Source organism: Yarrowia lipolytica, chromosome 1A, assembly GCF_001761485.1.
Source record: "Yarrowia lipolytica chromosome 1A, complete sequence".
Lineage (NCBI taxonomy): Eukaryota > Fungi > Ascomycota > Dipodascomycetes > Dipodascales > Yarrowia > Yarrowia lipolytica.
In genome coordinates this window covers 666676-690371 of record NC_090770.1, presented here as the reverse complement: position 1 = coordinate 690371, position 23696 = coordinate 666676, and the positions used below count along the sequence as shown (strand labels likewise).

General features: G+C 49.4%; 11 protein-coding genes and 3 non-coding genes across 14 annotated transcripts; 6 read left to right on the top strand and 8 right to left on the bottom strand.

The window, feature by feature from the left end:
* Positions 1–1530: 1530 nt before the first annotated feature.
* On the top strand, positions 1531–1619 carry YALI1_A06888r. Its single transcript has one exon. It is a non-coding gene; the product is annotated as a tRNA-Arg (tRNA).
* Positions 1620–1962: 343 nt separating this feature from the next.
* YALI1_A06883r lies at positions 1963–2062 on the bottom strand. Its single transcript has one exon. It is a non-coding gene; the product is annotated as a tRNA-Leu (tRNA).
* A 293-nt stretch (positions 2063–2355) lies between these two features.
* On the top strand, positions 2356–5300 carry YALI1_A06873g (uncharacterized protein; the record flags this gene model as incomplete). The annotated part of the gene is made up of 2 exons (XM_068281671.1): positions 2356–2367; positions 3030–5300. 2 exons carry the CDS (start codon positions 2356–2358, stop codon positions 5298–5300), a joined length of 2283 nt encoding a protein of 760 aa, XP_068137772.1.
* Positions 5301–6385: 1085 nt separating this feature from the next.
* YALI1_A06823g (uncharacterized protein) lies at positions 6386–8047 on the bottom strand (the record flags this gene model as incomplete). Its single annotated transcript, XM_068281670.1, has 1 exon — positions 6386–8047. The coding sequence occupies one exon, from the start codon at positions 8045–8047 to the stop codon at positions 6386–6388; it is 1662 nt and encodes a 553-aa protein (XP_068137771.1).
* A 385-nt stretch (positions 8048–8432) lies between these two features.
* YALI1_A06818g (uncharacterized protein) lies at positions 8433–8752 on the top strand (the record flags this gene model as incomplete). The annotated part of the gene is made up of 2 exons (XM_068281669.1): positions 8433–8462; positions 8537–8752. The coding sequence occupies 2 exons, from the start codon at positions 8433–8435 to the stop codon at positions 8750–8752; spliced, it is 246 nt and encodes an 81-aa protein (XP_068137770.1).
* A 34-nt stretch (positions 8753–8786) lies between these two features.
* On the top strand, positions 8787–9242 carry YALI1_A06815g (uncharacterized protein; the record flags this gene model as incomplete). The annotated part of the gene is made up of 1 exon (XM_068281668.1): positions 8787–9242. One exon carries the CDS (start codon positions 8787–8789, stop codon positions 9240–9242), a length of 456 nt encoding a protein of 151 aa, XP_068137769.1.
* A 618-nt stretch (positions 9243–9860) lies between these two features.
* Positions 9861–12494, bottom strand: YALI1_A06778g (uncharacterized protein; the record flags this gene model as incomplete). The annotated part of the gene is made up of 1 exon (XM_499834.3): positions 9861–12494. One exon carries the CDS (start codon positions 12492–12494, stop codon positions 9861–9863), a length of 2634 nt encoding a protein of 877 aa, XP_499834.3.
* Positions 12495–14017: 1523 nt separating this feature from the next.
* On the top strand, positions 14018–14547 carry YALI1_A06761g (uncharacterized protein; the record flags this gene model as incomplete). Its single annotated transcript, XM_068281667.1, has 2 exons — positions 14018–14196; positions 14244–14547. The coding sequence occupies 2 exons, from the start codon at positions 14018–14020 to the stop codon at positions 14545–14547; spliced, it is 483 nt and encodes a 160-aa protein (XP_068137768.1).
* Positions 14548–14559: 12 nt separating this feature from the next.
* On the bottom strand, positions 14560–15210 carry YALI1_A06751g (uncharacterized protein; the record flags this gene model as incomplete). The annotated part of the gene is made up of 2 exons (XM_068281666.1): positions 14560–14761; positions 14807–15210. The coding sequence occupies 2 exons, from the start codon at positions 15208–15210 to the stop codon at positions 14560–14562; spliced, it is 606 nt and encodes a 201-aa protein (XP_068137767.1).
* A 766-nt stretch (positions 15211–15976) lies between these two features.
* On the top strand, positions 15977–16471 carry YALI1_A06743g (uncharacterized protein; the record flags this gene model as incomplete). The annotated part of the gene is made up of 1 exon (XM_499833.3): positions 15977–16471. The coding sequence occupies one exon, from the start codon at positions 15977–15979 to the stop codon at positions 16469–16471; it is 495 nt and encodes a 164-aa protein (XP_499833.1).
* A 36-nt stretch (positions 16472–16507) lies between these two features.
* Positions 16508–16845, bottom strand: YALI1_A06735g (uncharacterized protein; the record flags this gene model as incomplete). Its single annotated transcript, XM_068281665.1, has 2 exons — positions 16508–16626; positions 16683–16845. 2 exons carry the CDS (start codon positions 16843–16845, stop codon positions 16508–16510), a joined length of 282 nt encoding a protein of 93 aa, XP_068137766.1.
* A 372-nt stretch (positions 16846–17217) lies between these two features.
* On the bottom strand, positions 17218–18189 carry YALI1_A06721g (uncharacterized protein; the record flags this gene model as incomplete). The annotated part of the gene is made up of 1 exon (XM_499832.3): positions 17218–18189. The coding sequence occupies one exon, from the start codon at positions 18187–18189 to the stop codon at positions 17218–17220; it is 972 nt and encodes a 323-aa protein (XP_499832.1).
* A 1027-nt stretch (positions 18190–19216) lies between these two features.
* On the bottom strand, positions 19217–19288 carry YALI1_A06710r. Its single transcript has one exon. It is a non-coding gene; the product is annotated as a tRNA-Met (tRNA).
* A 325-nt stretch (positions 19289–19613) lies between these two features.
* YALI1_A06672g (uncharacterized protein) lies at positions 19614–23078 on the bottom strand (the record flags this gene model as incomplete). The annotated part of the gene is made up of 1 exon (XM_499831.3): positions 19614–23078. One exon carries the CDS (start codon positions 23076–23078, stop codon positions 19614–19616), a length of 3465 nt encoding a protein of 1154 aa, XP_499831.3.
* Between the last annotated feature and the right edge of the window lie 618 nt (positions 23079–23696).

The following is a 23696-nucleotide window of genomic DNA, read 5'->3' as shown; positions in this document are numbered from 1 at the left end:
TTGTATATCTGCGTCGTGTTTGTGTCACTTGGTGTTGTTGTGTTTGGGCCACATGGATTGATTGTAGGTATCCGTCGTCGAAAAGCGTGGTTGGTGATGGCGACAGTGAGTATAGTTGCAGTGTCATCAGCTTATGTAACGAAACCGAGATATTCCATGATGCAATGTGATGTTGTGTGCTGTCGTTTGTCAAGCTGTTTGTGCCACAAACACGCGATTTGCGTCACAATGGTGCCAAAAGCCCCCAATGGTGCCAGCCGAATGGAAGAAAGCATAAAATACTCACTCAAAGCCGCCCTTTTTTCCGGCGAAAAAGAAGCCGTCTTTTTCAGTGTTCGAGACGAAAAAACGTTACTTGGCGGATTTTTGGCGATGATATGGTTAACATGAAGAGAGGATTCTGGAGATCTGTAAAATTGGGGGTATAATTTATATTGCCAAAACAGACAATAAGCTATAACCAGAATGACCTTAAATTATGGCCTGACTTTTACGTGCGGGGTTCGTGTGAAGATAAGATTATATAAAACCGAGAATTTCGACTCCATTTGACCGGCGGCTTTGACAATGTCCGATTTTTTGGGGTTCGAAGTAAGTGCATACTAAAAGTTTTCATCTCATTAGTCCCCTGCATTATCAACGCTAACGTCAGAAATACACCTCGACATTAGTTTATGCCCGACGAAATAAGCTTTGTTTAAAAAGGCCTGATTTTTTGTTAAAGTGGCCTGATTACGTAGCAAGTTTATGGTATTGCAAGTATATGCCACACCGTTTAAGGTTACTCAACATTTATTTTATAGCTTAAATTTACTCAACAAATTTCTTAAAAAAAGTCATGTTTGGGTCGTATATCCACTAAAATTCAACTAACTCTATGAAGATTTGTTCCACCATGTGGAGCATGTCCTCGTGTTTGTGTTTCATGTCGTTTGTGAAGAACTAATTGGGATTTTATGGTGCTTGTTTAAATTGCTGACAACGCTCAACAGAATACTTACATTTTGTTGGATAACCTTAATATGAGGTTCCCCTCACTTGAAGAATGGATAACCTCAGGTGAGTCTTTGGAGTCACATGACCGCCAAATCACTTGAAATACTTGTATTGTACGCTTACTCAGCAAGAAACTTGAGTATTACGTACGAGTATCGAATTATAGCTGTTGCAAATGCTCTGTAAACTCACTTCTTGCGCACCTGCAACGAAAATAAATAACAGATATTGGTTGAATCCCTACTACCGTAACACGGGTTTTTTTCGATCGCGGAAACATTGATGGACAACCTGGTTTTCTCAACACGGGGAGATACGGTTTTTTAATGCGTCCTGGATGCAAGATAAGGAAAAAATCTTTTGGCTCGAAAAGTCTGACAGAAGAATGCGCAATTTGTCGTATCTTATCGTGTCGGAAATATTGCAGATTATATATATTACTGGGTGAATTTCTTTTTCTTTTAATTGAAATGATTCTTGGCTTTTCTATTCTATTCACAACCCATCTGATATCTTCTTTGACGCCAACAAGTTGAGGACGTGGCGTAATGGTAGCGCATTGGATTTCGGTTCTTATGAACGACGTCCTCCAAAGGCTGCGGGTTCGAGTCCTGTCGTCCTCTATAGCTGCATTGAGGCAGTATTTCTTTTTGTCCTGTGTTTCATCGAGGCACATGTCCTTCGTTCTTTTGTTAGAGGTTCCACCAAACTTGACCGAGGTCCTGACGGAGGTTCCCTCAACTTTGACTGCGTTTCCAATGCTCCAAAAGTTGGTCGAGTTCCCCTGGAGCCCAATGATTATTGGACGACAATACGAGCCAGATCCATTAACTCATTCCTTTCATGTTCAATTCGTTTTCAGTCGACTCCGTACACCACATACCGGCACTGTGAGGGATCTCACCAAGATGTTGGGTGTTGCCAAAGGGGAAAAAAAGAAAGCTGATTTTCGTTCGCATCCGCTTCTGACAACCGAGAGATTCGAACTCTCGCCTCCGAAGAGACCAGGATATTCGTCAAGGTGCTAGCCTTAACCTGGCGCCTTAGACCGCTCGGCCAGGTTGCCTTGTGTTTTGCGGGGTTGAATTGTGGCAAAAAAACTACCAGATGAAGCAATCCCCCTGCGAATTTCAACTATGGATTTATAATCATGAACACTCAAGAAAAAAAGCAAAATCCAAGTCATCCGACAGATACCAGGCTCTGCGACAAGCGTGAGCATGGTCCGCTAGAAGTCATCTATCTGATAGATGGTTCGGAGCCAGCATGATCCGTGGACACGGGATAAGCCAGTGTATCGCATAGGCCCTAGAGATAACGCCAATTCAATGTGACCAATAACGTCCAGTTGATCCATCAATGATTGTCACAGTGACCAATCACCACTCACCAACTACACCGCTCGGCATGAAGGCAACGTAGCTGGTGAAGCAGATCCATAGCTCTAGAGACAACGCTGTTACCGCTTGGGACAATCTCCCGAACCCTGAATCTTCCTGTCGACCACCCAGTATTGATACACCATCAAGCGACCAAGAATTGGAGGTTTTGTGACTGATATGGCTCAGTATGGCTTCAGTTGAAGAAAAGCAATGCATTCTAGTAGACGCTTTTGCGCTCATACTGTACAGTTCTTGTGTTTCACATTCTGAGCCGATTGGCCAAACGAACATAGTCTCTTCCATTGTTACAGTATGTACTTCGTCTGTCAGCTGAGTAGGACAACATCTGATGAAGGACCCACCCTGATTATATATAGTTGTGGTCAGGACCGTGACACTCTTTCGCCTCACACACAAAAGCGCAGTATCAACCACCAGCTTCTTTCTGCATAACACATTCATCAGCTAGGTAGTGCCATCCTCCTAGATCTTGCTGCTCAACACAAACACGCTTGCTGGTCAAGTTTTGTAAGTACATACAGCACTTTACTCATTGGTTGTCCAAATGGCAAAAAAGAAAGAAAACAAAAAGAAGTCCATGATCTATAACCACCTCGTCACAAGTCTCCATGAAAACAATCACTAACAAAGCCTTCTGCTGGTCAGATGAGATTCTCTCAGGGCTTGTCTTTCTTGGGGTTGGTCAGTGCGCTGGCGCACGGGCAGTCGGGTACACACGAACTGGAAAAACGCCAGGCGTTCGGGGCCCGTTTCAACGGAAACCCTTTCGTGCCTATCTCGACTGCTGACCCCTTGGGCATGTTTCCCCGACGAGAACACCCCGTCAAGCTGCCGCCATTTGTCACTGGAAGCCCCCATACACCCTTAGGGGCCGTTCCCACAAACAACTTCTACACCAACATGCTGCTGGGCACCCGAACTCTTCCAGCATACGTCTATCCCTACAGCGTGTGGTGGTCAAAGGAGGATGGCTTTTCGGGACTAGCAGTATCCCACACTCGGTGCAGTCAACTTGTGTATGGACCAGACCCGAATCGAACTCCGACTCAATTCTACTTCAACCCCTCCGGTATCATGTCTATAGTCTTCAGCGCACGCGAGTTCTCCTCCACCATCTCGATGAGAATGGACTCCCTGGACCACATGAGTGTCAACGCCAATACTCTCGATGAAAGTGGTTCTCTCAAGATGTGGACTCCCCTAGTCAGAGGTATGGGTATGGTCACTGCCAAGTACTACGGAGTGACTCCTGTCATTGCTTCTCAGGTTGGTTTCGCTCGTGTCCAGCAAGAAACCTCTCTTCGCCCCGATCTCCTCAAGTATAGACTCATTCTCAACAACGGAATTACGTGGCTCATGTACGTTACTGTCCCTCCGGGTGAGTCGATCCACTTTACTCTCAGCAGCGGCAACCGTCTCGTCAGCACCAATCGAGGCAACTTTGTGGTTCAGGTTGCTGCTCTGCCTGATTCTTCTTCTGAGTATGCCTTGGATTCTGCGGCTGGAAGTTATGCTGTGGGGGCTTCTGTCTCTGGTAACATTGATCAGGACGGTCTTCGTGGATCTTACAGCATCAACTTCAAGCATGCCGGCTCGAGCAGACGGGGCAAACCTTTGATGTTCGCACTCGAACACCAAGTCCAGAGCATGACAGACAGTATGCTATCCACTTGGACCATGGCGACCCTCGACTCCCCTGCCAAGGGCCAGATGCGTGGGTTCATCACGGACAAATTCACCATGGTCGAGCCCTCGCTGCCTCGAGATGTGGGATATCTCCCAAAGGCGATTCTACCAAACTACAAGTCTCGCCTCGATGATGCCAATGTTCGCGGCATTATCGCCAATGCTGCCAACCAAGAGATGCTACAGGATATCAACTCTCAGACCAATCTCGATTCCATGTACTTCTCCGGCAAGGGTCTAGACAAATTTGCCCAGCTTCTGGTGGTTCTGAACGATGTTGTTGGAGACAAGGCACGTGCGCGCGATCTTCTTGGCCGATTGAAGAATGCATTTTCTGTGTTTGCCAATAACAGACAGCAGAATCCTCTTGCCTACGACACCGTCTGGAAGGGCATAGTCTCTACTGCGGGTCTTGGTACGGACTCCACCGCTGATTTCGGCAACTCTTACTACAATGACCACCATTTCCACTATGGTTATTTTGTCCATGCCGCTGCTATTATCGCAAAGATAGATAAAGAGCTGGGGGACGGGAAATGGCTCAGTCAGAATCGACAGTGGGTCGATAATCTGGTCAGAGACTACGCTAACCCCAGTTCTCAGGATAAGAGCTTTCCTATCCATCGTTCTTTCGACTGGTGGTCCGGTCATTCGTGGGCAAAAGGCCTGTATCTTAGTGCTGATGGTAAGGATGAAGAGTCTTCTTCTGAGGACTACCACTCGGTGTATGCCATCAAGCTCTGGGGTAATTCCAGTGGTAACCAGGCAATGGAGGCCCGTGCCAACCTTCAGCTGGCTATAATGAAGCGTGCCATGAACACCTACTGGTACATGAAGGACAACAACCGGAATCAGCCCATGAAATTCATCAAGAACAAGGTCCCTGGTATTTCGTTTGAGAACAAGGCTGACCATGCAACGTACTTTGGTATGAACCCCGAGTACATTATTGGTATCCATGCTCTCCCCACTACTCCCATTTCTGCATACATTCGAGACCCTGCGTTTGTCAGAGAGACATGGGATCAGCGGGTTGCAGGGTTCATCAACTGGGTCGATAGTGGGTGGAAAGGTACTCTTCAGCTAGATCGAAGTATCTTCGACCCCAATGCTGCGTATCAGTTTTTCACCCGGGGTTTCCAGTCTCGATGGCTGGATCCAGGCACTTCTCTCGCCTGGTCTCTTACCATGGTTGCTGGGCTGGGAGGCCAGTAAGATAGACGGAAGTATTAGAATAGTCGAGTACGATGCGAAGCAGTCATACTGTAACTGGTATGGTCAAACTGGAAGAGGTACTCGCCATGGATGTATACTCGAGCGACCCAACCACCCTTTCCAAGCGTTTTCCCCGGACGTTTCGGTTGGAAAGTGTTTCGAATAACTACAATTTTGGCAAACATCAGGGAAATATCACAGTCAATCTTCTCCAGCGGGTGATTTATTGTGGAACTGGCGTTTAAGTACTCATGGTCGGGTTAGAGGACTTGTTGAACTGGCACACGAGGGTCTGAAGATGTTTTCACGCAGCTAGGTCCCGTCGTGCCGATGAGTATAGACAGTGCGTTTCAGATCCGTCATATTCCAGATGCCAATACTTTCTACAATCTGTCCATGTTCTTGAGTATGTGGAGTCATTTTGCTGGAAATCCCGGTCGGTCCTAGCTTGATGGATGACCTTGAGGAACCGATGTGGCCAGATCTCGTCTTCCACATGCGGAAGAGTCCACTCCAGCAGGTTGACTGACCTTCTCAGGCTCGGAGAAAGAGCTGCATCCACAGGATGAGAAAAGTGCGAACTTGGCGAAAGGTATAGGACACCAATACCCTCCTGACTCACTTGATGTCCTCCGAGTCACTTGAGGACTTGCTAGTTAGCTGCTGCTGTAGTAGTAGTAGTCAGAGGTCATCTGTTTGGACTAAATGACTCCAAAATGTGGTTCTTGGTCCATTCTTTGTCATCAATAATGCGTTGCCATTGTCGAAATAGTTGATGGAGCTCTTCTTGTGCAAAACAGAGCCTCGCCCAAGGTCCATCTGTCTTTGAGGGGAATATTGGAGTGGCTAGGGTTGTTAATCTTCTCGTAATGATTGTTTAGGAGTGGTCGTCTGCTGTGGTAGACTGTAAGAGGTTGAGAGAGTCAACACTGCTACCAGACCTATACGAGATAAGTACCTTCTGTTATGATATATTGCATCTTATAACTCAAGATCCAGGATGAAGGAGAGCAGGAACGCCATAGAATGAATCTAAAGGATACGGGATTCAGTATTGATGTTTACATAATTGTTCTTCACGATAGTCAACGTACTATTGCCATAAATCCTGCAGCAGCAGACATGACCAATCCCAAGCGGGTAGCGTTGTGGTTTACGGCGAGGGACACCCATTCCCACGACGACCCAGCCAGTTGGCTGCCCACTTGCTTTGTAGAATGTTGGGGATCGGCACTCACTGGCTCCGGTTGTTGTTCCAGTTTGATAGTGCTTGGTGGTACATACACTGTTCCCGAACCACTCTGGTCATAAAACGCAGGGACGAGATGTCGATCGATCCTCCACCAAATGATGCCATTTCCACAAGTCACAGGAGTTGAGAACTTCGAGCTTCCGGCGAACACCCTGACAGTCTCCTGATTGCCGATTTCAAAAATGGAGTAAGTCCAACCCGTGCCTTGTTTTGCCCTCGCAAAAAGAGCATCTCCGACTTCAAAGTAGTCTTCTCCAACTGCTCCCAAGAAGAATTTCTGGGAATGGGGGTCGTCGCGGGAAAATAAGACAACTTGTCCGTTCTTCAACCGAACTTGGATTGTGCGATCAGTCAGCTTGACAGAAAGTAGCGAATAATTATGATCTTCGACATAGCCAAGCATTTCATCCGGAAGAATGCTGGGAGGAAGCGTGAATTCAATGCCCCCATATTTAATGAATGCAGCACCGTTGTCCAGATACAAGACTTGGAGAAGCTCAGAAGGCGTGAGCGGACCGCCACTATGGAACATCGGAACATCTTGATGGTAGCAAAAGTACTCCCATGAGTCCTTGAGAGGTACAAAATGTCGAGGTTCCAGTTGAAAGACGTCTGATTGGAGATTGTGGGAGTCTCCCTCAGCAGGGGTCTTGTTTGTAGTGTTGCCACTCACATAATCAACAGCTTGCCAGGTTTCGAGTCGGCCTGCATAAGCCAAGATACAGTCAGCCCAAGTCTGGGTATCCGCATCCCCTAGCCGAAAAGTTGGATTCTGAGCCCGCATCTTCGCCTCCCAGTGTTTTTCCATGTGCGGGTCCTGAAAGCAACGGAGCCAGTCAGAGTTGATGCGACTGGACTTTACACATGCCAGGATATCTGCATTGATGTAAAACAGTACCATGAGCTCGGGAGGCGTATAGAATGACTCCTTTGGCCAAAATCTCTCTTGGGCCAAAGCCACGATAGGTCGGGTATTGCGGCGACGGCTGAGGTGTTCCTGGCGAAACCACTTTTTCAACTCCGGGTTCTGGCGTACAACGAACTTGCGCAATAGTGTCGATAGTGTCGTTTTCTCCATATTTTCGAAACGTTCAGTGATCGAATTTAATGTCTTTTCGGCTCTTGTGATGATGGATTTGGCGTTTCGACTAAGCACCTTTCCGGAATCATTGGGGAGTTGAGCCAGTCGCTGCATCGTTTTTGCGAGCGTAGAAACACATTCTGTCAGCAGTTGAACCAGATTGGTTCGGTCTTCTTTCCACAGGACAAGCATCAGGGCGAAATTCCGCTTCAAAGTCCGAGCCGCCTCGGAACACTCTTGTCTGGAAGTAGGAGAGTTCGTGTCACGGAGCATCTTCTCCAGATGCTTGTTGACAGAGTCGAAAAACTGCGAGGTCACTCGGGAAAGCTGGTTTTCGCGCTTTCTCATTGCACGAACCAAGTGATTCAGCTGAGAAAAACTCATGTTGTCGATATCCCGGTTGTTGGTGACCATTGATTGTGTGGAAGTGGTAGTTGAGGTTTTAGTTGGGTTTTAGTTGGATCGTAGTTAGGTGGTAGCAGTGAGAGAATCAAGAAACATTGAACAGCTCTCTCTCTATATATACATCTCCTAATACCTGCAACCAAACCCACCTGAAACCAATGAGGCAGTCAGTTGGTGAGGTTCATGCATCATCCTCAAATCAAGTTCCGAGAACTGCAAGATAAATGGCAGAATGAATGGGGCTTGTTTCAGAGATGCTGCGATTGTGTAAGACGAGGCAGGCTATACGCTGCTCTCCCTGGTGAAATCTCGAGACAGCCTCATTCATGCACTACAATTACCCCGCATCCACACTGGTGGGGCAACGGTGTGGCAACTGATTCCCGCTCTGGGCATGCATAGAGGAGTACTATCAAGGCAACTGGTCCCGTACTCGTCCCACCAATCACAGAGACCTAAGAAAAAAATCATCCTCGACATTCCGCCACACCTGTCGAGTCGTCCTACAAGCTCGTCAAGGGTGACCTGGCCGAGATCCGAAAGAAGCCGGGATGCTTGACCTTCACACTCGAGGGACGAGACGCAAACTCAGATCGAGGCAATGTCGGTGACTCCTACAAGTCCCTAGGTAAGATTGACATTGCAGCCATTCGAGTCAGGGCAACGGACACAAGGAGTTCTCTGAAAACAACCCCATCAAGACGGACCTCATGAGAGCCACCAGAACGGGGACGAGGACGGCGAGCCTATGTCTCTCAATGACAGAAATAAATGCCTTCCAGAAGCCCTCCAAGTCTTCTTCTGCACCTACTCCCTTCAAGAAGCCCCCCATTATCATTGGTGGAGACGACGGCGATTAGATGATGCGACTCCCAAGTCTGTTAAGGACGATTCAACGCTTTCTCCAGGTCTAGACGGCTCACCGAGATGTCCGAGCCCAAGATCGACAACTATACCACCCAGTCTCGAGTCATATCCGCTGCTTCTCGGACCATTCCTCCTCCTTCCGCCTCTCCACTTGGTCAGGGTTGTCAAGGCGTGCAATTTTGGCCTGGAAGTCGGTCGTATCAGAGTCATTCTCGGAGACCAGAGCCGGAGATGGTACCATAGTCTGTTTCAAACGTCTCTTCGTTGCGTCTTTTCTCCCGAGACTGGTTTGAGTGAGTCGTGGGTCGACTGGACACGATTGCAGAGGAGTGGGTGAAGTGGGATTGGTGGGGGGGGGGTACTTATGTTGTAGAAGACCTTACAGGGTAGCTGTGATGGGTGAGTATATGACATATAAATATGATCTTAAACGCAGTAAATGGAGTATAGATGGATAAATGAAGGCCACAGTGTGTTGAAAATCAAGTTTCAGGCTTCACTGTGTGCTTATTATACTGATTCCACAGCAGTAAAGGTACTTATATTTTCACTTTGATCTCTTCTAAAGTTAAGAATATATTAACTACGTCTTAAACTTTACTTGAATAGTTGAATAGATATTTGTTAACTCTTATGTAAATGACAACTACCTTTGTGAATCACTATCCCATCAACTACAACAACTACAGTGCCTGTAACGAGTAAACAGACTGGAAAAATCCACCATTATAAGCTGATATTGGTTCTACAAGTAGTATGTAAAGTCCCTTCACATCCAGACTAGCCGTTATTCTCTTGATGAGTTTTCTAAACCTCTCCTTCAAACCCATTATACTAAATCATTACCATTACCTATATTACCCAATGTTGTAAACTGTTGTTTTCGTTTTCGTTTTCATCTCCACTTCTCTCTGGCGTCATTTTCTCTTGACCGCTTCTCCTCTTTAGTACTATCTCACCTCTCCATGAAATGACCAAGCAACAGCTCAATCTTCTGAATGCTCTCCTGGAGATCATCCATTCGGCCCACCAACATGGCGGTCATGTCCAAAAGCTCTCCGTCCGGCTGGGCGTCCGACAAGATATCGTCGTTCTCGTCATCATCGTCGTCAGCATGCTCTTCCTCCTCGTCATCATCCAAACTGCCAAGAGACACGTCGTCAATCGAGGTCTTGCGCTTCAGCTTGTCCAATAGCTGCTGTCGTTTCTGGTACTTGAGTGCCTGGGACCGGATGTCGCTGTCGTAATGATAGAGAGCCGTGTTGACTGTTCTGGAGGGACTGATGGCGAGATTTTGTTGCATGAGAGACGAATTGGCAGAGGCCAGTCTGTTTCGGGGCAAAATCGTGCTTCCAGACGTGCTTCCCGAAGTGTTTCTATTTCCAGTAATGCGAGTAGGGATCCATCTGGAGCTGGAAGTCATACTGTGAGTCCGTCTTCCAGACTCATAAGTGACACGAGAAGTGGTTCTCTCCAACGGAATTTCTCCATCCACGGCGTTCTCTTCCTCCTCGTCATCCTGTCCATCAAACAGGGTTTCCATCTGGACCGTTCCTGTGTTGTTTTTGATGCGGACAGTGCCCTTATATGGCCGCTTGAACACTTCGTCCAGCAGATCGTCGTTGGACACCTTGATTTCCGGCTTGGACGGCTTGCGCAGCTTGTGGGCCATCTTGTTGAATAATGACCGCTTTGGTCTGATCTTATTTGGGTTGGGAACCACAGCTCTCAGATCATGGCTGGGCTGTGTGTTGAGATTAGCAGTAGAGCTGGCGTTGGTGGATGGCGCCGTGGACGAGTTCAAGGCGCCCTTCTTTCTAAAGTTCTGCCCCTTGATGATCTCGTGCTTGATAATCTCATTCTGCCGTCTTCTGAGAGCCTTCTCCCCTGAGAGGCGCAGATGCAAGCACTCGTAGAAGAAGATGGTCCACAGGATCGGCGCATGCGTGATTTTGATGATGGTCCGGTTCAGCACAAGAAACTGGCGCAGAGGCAGAACGTAGTACAGTGGTCTGACCACCCACTCCAGCAGGTTGAGAGGGGGAGCGTAGGAGAACAAAGACGACGATTCAGACTTGATCATAGTGATGGTGTTAACCGCAAACAAAAACTTGACCTCTTCGTAAGCATTGGTAGATACGGCTGCAAAGGTGTTGGACAGAACAGCCACCAGGATAGTGATTATCACGAAATGTGTCACGAATAGGAAGAACATGAGATTGACACGGCCCAGGACCGAGTAGTACTTCCAGGAATCCCATACGGTGGGTGTGAAGCCAAACAGAATCTTCATCAGGTCGTATGCAATCTTCTTGGCTGAAAACACGTCTCGTGCAAACGCCATGGTGAAGGCGACCCAAAACCCTGCCGAAAAGAGGATGATCATTACAGACGAGACCACGAGATCAATGGTCATCTTTCTGACGGCAATCAGCATGAGCGAAAAGTACTGATAGTTGTCGAGAACAGAAAACATGCGAGGGAAGAGGAAGATGGCGACGGTGGCAAGTAGGTCAAAGGCTCGGGCATTCCAGTAATAAAATGCGTCTGGAGACGCCACAGCGAGCGCATAGACTCGCACCACAAAGTACGATACGAGAAACACCAGAATGATGAGGTCGATGATGTTCCAGATCGAAATAACGTAGAGGGTGTATCCCGCATCTGTGAAGTTGATGATTTCCTCCAGCACAAACCCCAATGACCACAACCAAAAGACTACTTCTAGAGTGCCCAGTTGCTTGTGTTGCTGATATAGTACTCCTAGATACAGGACGATGAGCACCGCAAAAGTGACTATGCCAATACTGTGTCTGTATCTGGGTACTCTGAGTCGTGACAGTTTGAACAGCGACGCGTCCTCATAACAGTATTTGACGCCTGGACCCCTTCGTCCGTATCCAACCAGCTCTTGGGTGAACACATTGTCAGGCTTTTTCCTTCTGTGCAGCTTGTCCATGCTGCTTTGAAACATGATAGATCCGTCCCAGATCTCCTGGACGACCGCAACCACGATTCTGTGGGCCAGAAAGTGTTTTGCGCCTGCCTTGATGGCCATTTCGAGGGCACTAATGCGCTGGTACCGCGGAATCACGTTGAATGGCTTGCCTGTGGCCAGTGGGTAGAAGTCGTAAGTGAGAGCCTGGATGAGATCGTCTTCGTGCAGTTCACGCAGCAGTTTGAGAGCCACAATCTCACACACAATGGCGCGTGTCTCCAGTACGCCTCCGTGGACTCCTCCATCTGTGTCACTCTCTCTCAGGAACTGGACTTGGTTTGCGAGCAGGGAGTAGATGATACCAACCGAGATGGTTTCGTCGTGATCGCACGAGTCTAGGTGCGTTTCGGCTCGGTTTTCCTCCTCGCAGGGACCAACCGTCACCATACACTCCTCCACAATCGGCTTGATCAGATAGGCGTAAATTTGGGGTGTTTTAATCTGCTCATACTTGAGAGACGTTTCGACCCGGTCGGTGATAATGTCGTGAACCCACAACACCAACGAGTAGATGGGCACAAGGTCGAGCGGCTGAGACGCCGTCGCGTCACCGAGATCGTCGCGACCTAGTAGCGGGGTCGTTTCGGCCATGGCTGGAGAGCTCGGATGTCGGTCTGATATCGCAACTGTACTTGTATGCACTGTAGTTGAAGATGCAGATACAAGGAGGGCGTTTCGTGCATGTTGTGGAACCTAAAAACCGAGTGTCAGAGAACGAGTGCAACCGGCTGTCCAAGGTGCAAAGACGGACTAACAAGAGATGAAGAGGCCGTTTCCGGTGCCTCTTAGCGTCTCCAAAGTAGTCTCTAGCACGTCCGAGGCTCACGTGACCCTTCTTCTAGCCGTTAATCCACTGAACCTAAACTTCAGGGGCAATTGTTCAAAGAAATTGTGGGGTATATTGTACTTGAATGGTAGCCAGGGTTAGTGGTGAAGTGGGGAGAGCAGATACTAAAGTAGTTGCTTGTGGTGGTTATTAACAGTGTCAACGTTCGATTTTGAAGTTTCGGCTTTTCTGCTGTTTCTGTAGCAAGTTTTTCCGCCTCTGTTGGTGGAGTGTCGGAGTGTTTGGGCCTCTTCAAATATTTTCAATGTTGACACACGTTGCTGCGGTTACGCTTATGACGTAATGGACGGGTGGTGAGCTGGAGGCCGAAAAACGCCATGGAAAAGACAAAAGTGGCGTTTATAGAACTTTTCAGGTGTTGACAAATGTTTAATAAAAAAACTGGTTCTTAAAGAACTTTTTTTGACGGTTTTAGTAGCAGGTTCGTAGCAGGTTCGTAGCAGGTTCGCAGCAGGTTCGTAGCAGGTTCGTAGCAGGTTCGTAGCAGGTTCGTAGCAAACTGTTCTAGCTCCTAAAGAAGATGTCATGGAAAGAGATAACTTGGCCCCATCCAGGGAAGGAAGTTGTTTATAACCAAGTCTTGTACTTGTACAAGTACTAACAGTCATGCCAATTGAAATGCAGCAATTTTCATTCTTGTAGGGTCACTCCTCGCAAAGTTGCCTGCTTCCTACTGTGCATACTGACTTACTGTACATACTGCTGGAAGAATCCGGGGAAGCCGTGTGGCTGACGTTATTTCATGAGTGAGACAGTCCTTTGTGGTCTTAGACATTCAATTGAGTATCCGGTTTGGGCTTAGGTACTGTAAGTACTGTGCTCCATGTGTAAGGAACCATTGGACGTTGCTTGCTCTCCGGGACAGTTGTTCTACGCTTCAGGGTTGTGCGGGAATAGTTGGACGAGGCAAAAAGGGTCTAGAGCAAGTTCAATGGAAGATTAATGTTGCGAGTTAGATGATTGATAGACTACAAATGCTTGTACCAAAGCTTTTTCTGTCGCGTATACCCATTCTTGTCAACGGGAACTCATTCTGGAAACCCATTGAATGTCTTGTCATTCCCGCACAGGTAGATCTACACCCTCACTAGTCCCTTTCACTCGTGACAGTGCCACTCGTGACAGTTTCAATGTCCCCATCCAGGCTCTCAACTGAACATTCCCAAAGACTTGTTCAAACTCACAGAGTCCCGTCCTTTCCTTCAGGTCATGAACCATTGACGTCCTCATCCCGATATATATCTCCGATATCTCCGAACGCAGGCTCATGCACTATCTTACCACAACTTTGATAGCCACACCACAGAGCAACAGAGCAACTTACAAGGGCGGGATCCGGCTCATGGCGAAAGTCCAGAAACACATTCCGTTGGCTGTCAGGTTTGGAAGGGTCATGGAATCGTCAGCCAAGGCCATGTCATTTGCTGATCGAATTGACCAGCCTCAGTCCTTTGTCGATAGAATCATTTGCCGATAGAATCAATCCGCCCCAGTTTTTTCGTCTGTCCGCCTGGTGAGCCCGACTCACTCGCTGATGGGGAAGAAGAGTTGCCTGAGCCTCTGGGAGAGGATCTCCTGCTGTCCGACAAACAGTGCGACGAGTTAACAAAGACTCGAGTGGAAATGTTCCCGGATTCGTCGCACGTGTCCCCATCCCGCCCCAATATTGATACCACCGCCCCAATCCCCAGCTTCTATTCAACCGAATATTCCAGGCTGGTTGAATTCCAGCAAAGAAGCGAGGCCACTATACGTCGAAGATCAAGGGAGCCTACGAGTCATCGAAAATCAAGCTAGAGTCACGGAAAATCAAGCTAGAGTCCACGAACCTCCATCAGCAATACCTACTTCAACACACGGCCCGTTGAAAAGCCAATCAACACCCCAGAGATGCCCTACACCGCGGAGGAGAGGGAGGTGATTGTGAGCGACGCCAATCTTTGTCCTGAACGCTACCGTTTCCAAATTGGAATCTGGAAGTCGTTTTCTGACATGTTTCTCAACTACCGAACTGCCGAGGAATACAGATCCTGGTATCACCGAAATTCTCCTCTACCTGGGGTAAAGACCGCTCGCCAGTACTCGCTCAAAAAGGCCGCAATGCTGATGGACTACATCAAGGCCGTGTATGAAAAGAACCCCAGCAAAAAAATGCCAGGCAACTGAGACTTGCAACAAAAGAGGGACTGCAGCTGGTTGAGACTCGGAACGCCGAGGATAGGGAAAGCGTGAGCAGGAAAGCAGAGCGTGATAGATTGTAAATTGGGAGAACAGGTTTGAATCTTTGAGAGGATAGGGAAGGGGGTGATAGGCGATATGGATGATACGGATAGAAAGATACGGCGATGTGGAAGAACGGAGACAAAAAAGAACAGCGACAAAAAAGAACAGCGACAAGAAAGAACAGCAACAAGAAGATACAGCAACAAGAAGGTACAGCAACAAGAAGATACAGTACATTTACCAGCTACAAGTACACACCGTACCAATTACCCGACGCTATCTTATTGAATAACGAACCTGGACGGTGCTTACTGTAGCTCACACAGAGCCATAACCCTATGAGTATTTGATCTCGCGTTGATCACGTCTCAACACGGCTACACTGCAACAATCTGTCACACTGTATGTACAGCTTGTATGTACAGCTTCTGGGGCATCATCAGACTACTGACGACCAAGTGAGCTACGTGCGCCATCGGTATTGAACAAGCATTGAACTCGCCTTTTTGTATGGCTGTGGCGGAAAATAAAAAAAAAATCGCTTTTCAACTGCAATGGCTGCCTGTTTACGCTGTTGTGAATCTGCACCGCCTCTCACTCCTCCAGTCTCTTCCTCTTAACAAAATCCCAATAACTTTAATCTCTTTACTTAGTTCGCTACTCTTCCCAACTCGTAAGGTTCGGTATTGCCGGAAATACACCGCCTTTTTGGCTCAGGCAATAAACCGCGCAGGAGAAAAGTGGAAAATTGGGGAAAAAAATGACAAAAATCGGGGGGAAATCGACCAGAGAAGCCACCGCCGAAATGCGCCAGGATGCTCCTCTATCTGGGCCTTTTCTGTCCACCGCTCTGCCTCCACCCTTCTACACGCTTCTGCGAGTGGGACAACCCTAACGTTATTTAGACCCGGTTCGGTTTGAATTTTCACTTCCTCGAAAATACAGCGCAGGAAAGGAAGCAACATCATCTTGAACAACCTTACATCCTCCATCACCCCCCAAAATGCCTTCCACCGCCACCGTTGTGACCTCCGCCCTGGCCGTGGGCGCCCTGTCGTACGTTGTCTACTTTGACTACCAGCGACGACACAACGCCGACTTCCGACGAAAGCTCAAGAAGAGCAACCGAGATCTGGAGAAGGCTGAAGCTGCCCATGCCACCGCCAAGAAGAACGAAATCAAGCAGCAGATCATCAAGAAGCTCGACGCCTCGTTGGCATCCCAGCAGATCCCCTCCGGCATGAAGGAGAAGGAGGAGTTTTTCCTGGCCCAGGTGACCCAGGCCGACGAGTTTGCCCAGGCCAACGACATCGAGAACGCCGCCATTGCCTACTACAAGGCTCTGTCCGTCTACCCCGTGCCCACCGACCTTCTGGGAATCTACGAGCAGTCCGTCAAGCAGCCCATTCTGGAGCTCGTCCTGCAGATGATCTCTGCCCGAACCCCCGAGTCTCTGCTCGCCTCTCTGGGAGCCAAGCTCGATGCTTCCGTCGAGTAAACGGAGATGTATGTATATAGTATGGATCGATTGACGTTAGTGGAGCGCGATGAGTCTGACGGCTTCCCAGTTGAGCGAGGAGTTTGAGTGCCAGCCAAACCTCCGGACACTCCTGAGACACATTCCTGTAGGAGGAGGAGATTGTAGCAGGCAGTCTAGGTACCACAGCGATAGTGCGCATTGTAGCCAATGAATCAGCCCCGATGGTGACCAAACGGTGCGTACTTGTAGTGGGTCAATTGACTACTTGTAATGTCAGTTTGACCTAGCTGTGAAGGACGGCTGCTCAGCCATAAAGTTGGCTTAACTCCGAGAGTGTCATGGCAAGTGTTGGGATCGAAGGGCTGAGACTTGTAACAGTGTCGGTGTATCATTAAGACAGTCCATTATTGCTTCGTGTCTGTGTCGTGGTAGGTGTTTGTACCACTGGTGATGAAGAAGAAGACAGTGTCGGATTTCATTGTTCGTTGGATCGCATCATGCAACAATGCATTCTGAAAATTACAGCAGAGTCAGAAGCAGACAAAGACACTTGGTCTCGACAGAATCTCGCCAGTGACTATGTGACAGTCACTTCGTCATATCGTCATATCTTCAGATCGTCGTATCGTCGTATTGTACTGACGCTGCTCGCCCATCACCTCTACCACGTGTTTTGTTGAACCTACGATACTGGCATCAAATACCAGAGCTACTATCCACACAACTGAATAATTTATTGTACATCTAGACCGCTGATGCTGCGTCTAGTACAGCGCCAACGTGGCCTCGTACTCGCCCCACTTTTCCTCTCCTCCTCGTTTCGCCACGGCCAGGTTAATGAGACTCTTTGCTTTTCGAACCTGGCCCAGATGCAGAGCCCGGGTAACCAGAATGTCGTTGTTGAGATCCTCGTCAGTGCTGACAGCGTCCAGAGCCTGTTGCAGCAAATCTCCCTCGCGGTCAGTAAAGGGAAGATTACTCAGACGCCACACGCCCCCCAGGTACCGTTCTTCAATGCATGCTTTGACGAGACACTCAAAGGCGCCCATTTGCGCGCTGGCCGTGAGAGATCGGATGTATGTAAGAGCCATCATGGGGTCCAGACGCGCCAGGCAGGCGATGTAGATGGTCACGGACTCTCGCTGGTCACATTTCGGTGTGGTCTCGTCAAAGTACCGCACAATGAGCTGGTCGCCCTCGCGGCGCTTCTTCTGGGCAACGGCCTGAGCGTTGAGAGCCCGCACAACCGCGTCAGGGTAAGTGGAAGCTGTTCCTGGATAGGTGATTTCCTCCACAGCTGTGTTCATGTCGGCTCGATCCAGGGCGTAGCAGCCGTTCATGAAATGCTTGTAAGCCACAGGCAGCAGAATCTCGGTCGCGTAGGCGTCAGCTGCCTCCTGGTTGGCGTCCAGAAGCAGATAGTAGATTAGACAGTTTTGTTGCAGGTCATCCTGGAGCGTTTCTGTGGTCTTGTCGGTCTCGATCCGCCGCACAAGTTTGACGAGGTCGTTGTAATTCGAAGGAGGAAACAGCTTTTGCGTCTCGGCTAGCGATTCCCGGTTGATGTTGTCTTCGTAGAGTCGATCAAACATGTTTTTTCGGTCCGGAAACAGCTTTCGCGTGTCGCCAATCGTGTTGAAGAGCGGAGACGAGTACACAAACGGCTCGCTCTTGAAGTAGTGCTCGATCACGAGCTCACCAAACTTCTTCTCCACCTTTTGTGTGAAATCCGACATTGTTGGATGTGATGGTGAGGATACCAGATGTTGTGATTTTGTCTCTGCAAGAGTTTATTTTGACGCATGTGGTGATGTATTGCTGAGACTGAAATCGCGACTGTAGAGAAGATGGAGTTCCGATAGTGGGTGGAAGACGAAATGAATGGCCAATTTCTGTCAGTTATCCATCACATTTACCACTGTCCCTGTAGGCTGAAGGCTTACTACAGTGTACATACTGTCTGTACAGTACATCCATGCACATAATACTTGTTTGAAATGCTGTTGAGGCTACTTATGTTTTCCTAATACATCACTAATATCTAACTAATATCTAACTAAAAACAAGTTAACAATGCATAACTTCAATGCATCAAACAACTTCAAAACCGAAAATAACTCTGAATAGTGAAACAGAAAGTGTACCGTTTCGGCCGTCACGTTACTCGAAAGGCCCAAGTGTACATTTTATCAAGCACTTCTTTACATGAGCTCTTTCAACTTTCGCAGAACAACTTTCTCTCCAACTACTTGTAGCCCTCAACTAAAGAGTCTGAGGTTGGCGCTTACAACTCGACCATCAGTTACAGTACAAAACATACTGTCAAAGTGACTACTATTGACCGATGGACGAACCAATACTCGCAGGAATCGTAACCTGTTGACCTTTGACAGTCTGAGATGACGAATTGCAGACTACCTTTGAGGATAATTGGGTCAACTGACAGCCTTGCACTACAAGTAGAAATCTTACAGGGCCCAGGTCCTCTGGCCAAGGCGAGTTCTCCGACGTTCGCCAACATGTATACTCATCAGCTACTGTTTATTGAGCCACGGTTGCAAGGTATAATACATCCTGAAGTTGGACTCCAATCATCCCTAGTACACCTCTCCGCCTATCTTTGGTCTACACAGGTTTTCCGAAAGTCGATTTATAACACAGCAATGGCTACTCGTGAATCACACTGACATTACTGGATGTACTTGACGTACTGCCACACCCAGCACGCTAACCACAAGATTCCCCCCATAAGCAAAAAAAACATAGCGGCACCTGGTTTCGATCCAGGGACATCAGGGTTATGAGCCCTGCGCGCTTCCGCTGCGCCATGCCGCTCCGTGATGGGTTGGCTACATCGCAATGGAGGTTTCAACATGACTCACGGGTCACGTGACCCCAAAGTTTCAAAATGCAGTTTCTGTTAGACAATAAAACCTTAATGTTGTTTCCAAACCGTAATTTTGACTGCTGCAACTACACCTCGGTTTGGAGATTAGAGGAGTAAAAATGCCCATTATTGTTGTTGCTGTTACAAATCATTTATTAATCTATTTAATCTTGATGGCAGCAACTGTAAGTCACATGAGATTATACATTCTGGTTATCAAAATACCTGTTACACATTTTCAATTAGCTCGTCCATTCACATACAAGTCGCCAATTACATTATCATAACATTATTCATACATAGCCTCTCAAAAACCAAAGGGATTGTTAGGAGTGGCAGAGGCCAGGTTGGCTCGCTGACGACCCGTGGCGGTGGGCTGTAGCGGCTGCTGACCAAAAGAAGTGGAAGGTGCTCCGGTCTGTTGAGACTGCATGCCTCCAAAGGGTGACGAGCTGTTTCCAAAACCAAAGCCGGTAGGCTGCGACTGCAGGCCACCAAACGGCTGCTGCTGCTGCAGGGCTGCTGCTGCTGCTGCTGGAAAGGCTGTTGTTGCTGCTGCTGGAAAGGCTGCTGCTGCTGTTGCTGGAAAGGCTGCTGGAAAGGCTGCTGGAAAGGCTGCTGCGGCTGGAAGGTCTGCTGCGGCTGCATCTGTTGACCAAACGCCTGCTGCTGCTGCAGAGGCTGGATGTTGTTAAAGTAGCTCAAACCGGCAGACTGCTGGGGCTGTCCGAAAGGAGTAGTAGGCTGGCTTCCAAACGGCGAAGCAGAAGCTCCAGTGGAAAAGGGCTGCTGCTGCTGGAAGGAAGTCTGCTGAGGTTGCATAGGCTGCTGCTGAAAAGGCTGCTGCGGCTGAGAATTGAAAATGCTGCCACCAGTGAGCTGCTGCGACATTGGCTGCTGTTGAGTGAACTGCTGTTGCATTGGTTGTTGCTGGGTGAACTGCTGTTGCATGGGCTGCTGCTGGAAAATGCTGGAGCCCGTCAGCTGCTGCTGCATGGGCTGTTGGCCAAACATGCTGCCTCCGGTAAGTTGCTGGACCATGGGCTGCTGCTGCTGCTGCTGCTTGTTGAGGGAAGCACCGGCAAGAGCGTTGGTGATGGCATTCATGGAGTACCCGCCCGTGTTTGCAGGCTGGTTCATGCCAAGAACATTCTGAGCAGTGTAACCGGTAGGAACGCCCTGAAGTCCACCTGTGGGGACACCAACAAGACCGCCGGTGGGGACACCAACCAGCCCACCAGTCTGCTGACTGAGAAGAGTGTTGGGACCACCAGTTAGGAAAGGATTCTGCACGGGAGCAGATCCGGTAAGAGACTGTTGTAGTGGCCCAGTGGTCTGGGGAAGAATGCCGGTGTTCATGCTCTGCTGAGGGAGAGCACTCGTGGACTGGGACATTGGCTGCTGGGTGTACTGCTGCTGGATGGGCTGCATGATACCACCAGTAGCTTGTGTCTGCAGGTTGGAAGATGTCGGGGTGGGCTGCAGAGGCTTGATGTTCATCAGATCGTTGATGGAGCCGGTTCGAACAGGCTGGATGGGAGCAGTAGGCTGAGCTTGAATGGGCTGCTGCTGAATAGGAGCTGTGGGCTGAGCCTGGATAGGCTGCTGCTGAACGGGGGGCTGCTGCTGAACTGGGGGCGCCTGTTGCTGGGGAGGAGCCTGCTGCTTATCCAGAGACGACCAGGGATCGGTATCGTCTGCCTTGGTAAGAGTCTTGCTGGTGTTGTTCTTCAGAGCACCAGTGGTGTCTGAGAACAGGCCACCGGAGGGGTTGCCGCCCACAGGAGTGCTGGCAGAAGTACCAGTGCCGCTTCGACCGTACTTTTCGTCAAGCTTTTTGGTGACTCGCAGAATATCACCTTCCTTGAGACCCAGAGATCGCAGAGTGGAGGGAGTCACTTCAGGCAGAATCGACTCGTCCATCTGATCTCGTGTGAACGAGGTGGCATATCGCTGACAGGCATGCACGTCGACTCCACAATCCAAAAAGAATCCGAACCAGTCGTAGTCCGACTCGGGAGTTGGCTTGGGAGCGTTTGCAGAAGACGCTGCTCCCGATGACGACTTTCGCCGGTCGGACCGAGAGGTGGACCGTCGTCGGTCTCGCGAAGATCCGCCCCGATCTCGAGAAAGGGGCTTGTCCTCCTCCAGATCAACGCCCGTCACGTCCTCCACATACTCCAAGTCCTCAATGGCCATTTTGGAACAGGCCACGGCAATTTTGACACCGTTGACCTTGTGCAGATGGATCTTGCCGTCCACACATCCAAGCAGAGCGGCGTCTACCTTGAATGCACCGGACCGATCGGTCCAAGTTCGCACCTTTCTAGGATCAGGCTTGGACTTGGGAGCGTCTCTGGAAGATCGAGACGATCGCTTGTCCGCTCGATCTCGAGACCGGTCGTCACGGGATCGGTCACGTGATTTATCACGCGACGAGCCGCTGGCCTTCCTCTGCTGGTCAACTACCTTTTTGAGGGTCTTTTCGCTGGGCGCAATCTCAATGTAGCTACTGGGGACGACACCAGCGACTCCAGACGAGTTTTTCACCATCCACCAGTCCCGGCTCTTTGTGTCATCTATAATGAACACATTCTCGCCCTCCTCCACAGACACCTCGTCTCGACCCTGAGCGTCAAACTTGTACAGCACCTTTCCGAGCTTCTGGCCGGCCGAGTTGGCTGCCATCATTACCTCGGTGAGTCCCGAAGAGTTGTAGGCTCCTGCGAGTTCGCCAAGGGCGTAGATCACCTCGTCAGCGGTATCTTTGCTTCCCAGGTGCAGATCAAACGAGACGGTGGGGTGCTTAAAGTCTAGAAACACATGTTTCTTCTCGCTGTTGTAGTTAACGAGATCCTTGACTGGCCATTGTTGGGGCTGTCCGGACGATCGCTCCGGGGAGAACATGATCATGCCGTTGCCAATCGCCAGAGTCGCTTTTCGTTTTTTCCGTCCGTCCACCTCCTGGACAGGCCATGTGAAGAAGTTGGCAGAAGACGAGGAAGGCTTGTCATTTGCAGAGGAAGCGTTTCGAGATCGAGACACGGACGAGCCTCGGCTTCGGCTGTCGCCTGCTCCCGAAGAGGGCCGTCCACTTCCATTTCCGCTTCCGCCTGGTCGGGCAGGCATGGGAGGGGGAGACTCTTCGTCCCGTCCGTTGGCGTAGACGGGCTCGGTGGACGCATGGGTGGTCGAGGCAGGCGGTCGGTACGCTTGTGGGGGCGGGGGGAAGGCATCCTTTGGAAGAGGAGGTAGTGGTGAGTCTTTGGTGATGGGCGTCGTCGGTTGGCCAGCGGGGGTGGGAATGGCGGCAACAGGCGTGGGAATAGCAGCCACGGGGGCAGGGGCCGCGGATGGCGGAGCGTCGCCGGTGTAGTTTGCAGGCACAAATCCGTACTCGTCTCCTCCGCGGCACACCAGCAACCATTCACTGTCACTGTCATCGTAGACTGTCAGTGCGTCTCCCTCCTTGAAGGTCAGCTCCTCCTCTGTCTGTTTGTCGTAGTCGTAAAGAGCATAGGCTTGTCGTTTGGCCGGCGCCGGCTCAATGTAAGTCAAGGGAACCAGTCCGATTTCGTTGGTGCCCGCAGGTCCAGCTTTTTTGGCCTTTAACCACTCGTCGGTCGACGACTTTTCCAAAAGGTAGAGAAGCGAGTTCTCGGAAAAGGTCAATTCGTCCTCCGTACGAGCCTCATAGTCGTAGAGCGCTTGGTACACGCCGTGGAACAGAGACGGCATTGTCGATGTCGCGATGCTGGGCCAGAGCTATGTTGATGACTTGTCAGATGCGCACAGCAATGGTTGTGAGCTTATGTGGTGGGAGGTGTGTGGGAGTAGCTATACAGCGTGAGTGAATTGGCTCAACAAAGTGATGCACCAGAGCACAAGCCATCAAGCGATAAGGGTAGCAGAAAACCGCGGGAAACAGAGAGATTAAATACTTTTTGGCGACCGGTCTCAAGTTACACAAAACAAACCACAACTACACCCCCACACACGTGACACCTCATCTCTGCCCCCAACCTCTTTAGTACAGTGCGAGTACATAATCGTTAAAGCCACGCAACTCATGCATGTAGCCCTAACCTGCCCAGGGCTGTGCACACTCCACTCCCTTGGATTAATAAGCGACCGGAGGACCCAACGGACTCGGCTCGTTTTGCTTACTAAGCTTATCAACAATCCCGCCGTTTTTCTTCAAAGGTGTACAGCTGCAACTAGCGCTACTACCCGTATGTACTACTTGAGCTGTATACAGATCACGTGTTTAAAGTCTCACCGTCTAAAATTATTTTTTTAATTTTTAGAATGAAACCAACCCTAACCCCGGTCAAGCCTTCCCATCGCAGCTTACAT